Source organism: Ictidomys tridecemlineatus, chromosome 2 (assembly GCF_052094955.1).
Source record: "Ictidomys tridecemlineatus isolate mIctTri1 chromosome 2, mIctTri1.hap1, whole genome shotgun sequence".
NCBI lineage: Eukaryota > Metazoa > Chordata > Mammalia > Rodentia > Sciuridae > Ictidomys > Ictidomys tridecemlineatus.
In genome coordinates this window covers 6,705,527-6,708,050 of record NC_135478.1, presented here as the reverse complement: position 1 = coordinate 6,708,050, position 2,524 = coordinate 6,705,527, and the positions used below count along the sequence as shown (strand labels likewise).

At 43.2% G+C, this 2,524-nt stretch overlaps 1 protein-coding gene across 1 annotated transcript; it reads right to left on the bottom strand.

Annotated features, from left to right (window-relative positions):
- Positions 1-1,235: 1,235 nt before the first annotated feature.
- On the bottom strand, positions 1,236-2,138 carry LOC106145475 (olfactory receptor 7E24). Its single transcript, XM_013366057.2, has one exon. The coding sequence runs from the start codon at positions 2,121-2,123 to the stop codon at positions 1,236-1,238; it is 888 nt and encodes a 295-aa protein (XP_013221511.2). The 5' UTR covers positions 2,124-2,138.
- Positions 2,139-2,524: the final 386 nt, after the last annotated feature.

The window sequence follows — 2,524 nt, the reverse complement described above, 5'->3', positions numbered from 1 at the left end:
TCAATCTGAATACCTAGCCCAAGTTACATGAATTTTCTCATTTCTATTCTCTAAAATAAAATTGAGTGATCCTTATGCTGTGGGAAGACTTTGCACGTGAATTCAAAAAATCTATAGATAGTACATAGCTTAGCACCTGGCATTCAGAATCCCCAACAAAAGATCATCCTCATCTTCATTCACATCCTCATCATCACCTTCACAGACCATCTGGAGTGTTGAGGACACAGTTTAAAGGGATGCCTTTCTGCCCTTGTGGATGATAGTATGTGGCCGGAAGAGTCAGGGGGCAGTTAAAGAGGACTTTCCATGAGCTTTCTGTTGTGCTCACCACAACAAAGCACATGAACTCACAGTTTCATCCCTGACAATGTGCACCACGTTCTCCCATCTGGGTGGATAAAGTGCATGCTCCTCCTGGTGGTGAAGAAATAATGCTGGCAATGTCCTTCCTCCACCCTTCCCTTCCACAGCAGCTCCTGATTCACACTGGGGCTCTACTGACTTAGAACTAAGGAGGGAAGCTCCAAAGCCCCTGACTCCCTGGTGCCCAGTGGCCCTGACTTCAGCCTCCAGATGTCAACACACGCTCAGTTAGGTGCTTCCTGATGCTGACATCCACAGCAGGAAGAGATGCATAATGGCACCCACTGCACTGGGGTCCTCAAGCTGAGGGGCTGGAGGCACTGGCTGGTTGTTCACTACTGGGTGACGTTGGTGGCTCAGTGCATAAGGCTCCTAGTGTACCAAGTAGCTGAAGCATATCAGCAACTCTTAAGAGCTTCCTAATATTAATGATGGAGAAGAGGAGAAGAAAATGAGCATCTACCAATGTTTATCAGTTTATCTCTACTAAGGAAGAGGCTCTTCTCTACTATGAATTTTTTATTTCCTAAAAAAATTTAGCTTTATATTACTGTAGTTTCAGTAAATTAAGTTAATTTTTTTCTTTTAACCATTCTCAAGTATTATGATAAGCATCATTGATTACATAGATGTTTTTTAGAAATATTCATCATCACCATCTCAAAAATCTTTCATTATTTCAAATTGATCCTCTGTTCCAAATATGAAGAACTCCAAAACAGTCTTTCCCATCATTGGCTGGAGGCATTGCACTTAATGTGGTATTAAACCCATTAATGTTCCTGAAGAGGCAGATTAACTGATCTTGATAATTAGTTTTAATGAACTTTCCAACACACATCGCAAATGGACAACACAGGGTCTGAGATTTAGGCCATCCTGCTGGGCAGCCTCCTCAGGGCACCTTTAATGTCCCTGTTCCTCAGGCTGTAGATGAAGGGGTTCAGCATGGGGGTGACCACAGTGTACATCACGGAGGCCACTGCAATCTTCCTGGGAGAATGTGATGCAGCTGACCCAAGGTACACTCCAAAGCCTGTCCCTATAAATAAGCCAACAACTGCCAGGTGAGAGCCACAGGTGGAGAAGGCTTTGTACTTCCCCCCTGAGGATGGAATCCTCAGAATGGTGGAAACAATTTTATAGTAAGAGAAAAAAATCCCTGAGATGGGGAAAAGGCCATAAAATGCTCCCAGAAAATATTTGACAATGTTATTAGAGAAGGTGTCAGAACAGGAGAGATTCAGAAGTTGAGAAGGGTCACAAAAGAAACTGGAAATTTCCATCCTCTTGAAGTTGGTAATTTTTAAGATCATGAAATTGTGCATCTGGGAGTCCAAAAGGCTGAACAAAAATGAAACCAAAGTTAAGAAACCACAGAGACGAGGATTCATCATGATCAAATAGTGTAGGGGGTGACAGATGGCTACAAACCGGTCATAGGCCATCACACTCAGAAGCATATAATCCATACATCCAAAAATGGTAAAAATAGACATCTGTGTCAGGCAGCTCACATAGGAGATGTCTCTGCTTCGAGTTTGGAAGTTCACCAGCATCTTGGGGACCGTGGTGGAGATGAAACCAATGTCAGCCAAGGACAGGTTGGAGAGGAAGAAGTACATGGGGGTGTGGAGGTGGGGGTCAGAGCTGACCACCAAGATAATGAGCAGGTTCCCAAGCACTGTGACCATGTACATGCACAGGAACAGTCCAAAGAGGATGGGCTGCAGGTCTGGATCCTGTGAGAGTTCCATTAGATAGAATTCTGATATGTGAGTTAAATTTTGTGCTTTTGTGTTGCTTGGACACCTTTTGAAAAGCAAAGAGTGTAAGAAAGAAAAAAAAAAGAAACCCATCAGCAGGCTCCTCTCGCTCTGCATGCATTTGGATTCAGGTATTCACTAGGAAGCTGCTCACACTGGAGATCCACACGCCCTCAACATAGGTCCCAGTCCTGTGTCACCCAGGCTTGCACATTTTTTCACTGTTGCTATCCACATCATGTCTCCACACCCTATTTCAGACATTTAACTGATCAATGTAAAAAGCTCAGGAGCAGAAAGAGGAGGTTCATGATTACAGTAAATCATAGCCTACCATTTAACGGGGAATTCAGGAAAAGTAATGTTTTTTATTAAGAAAAAATAATGTTCAA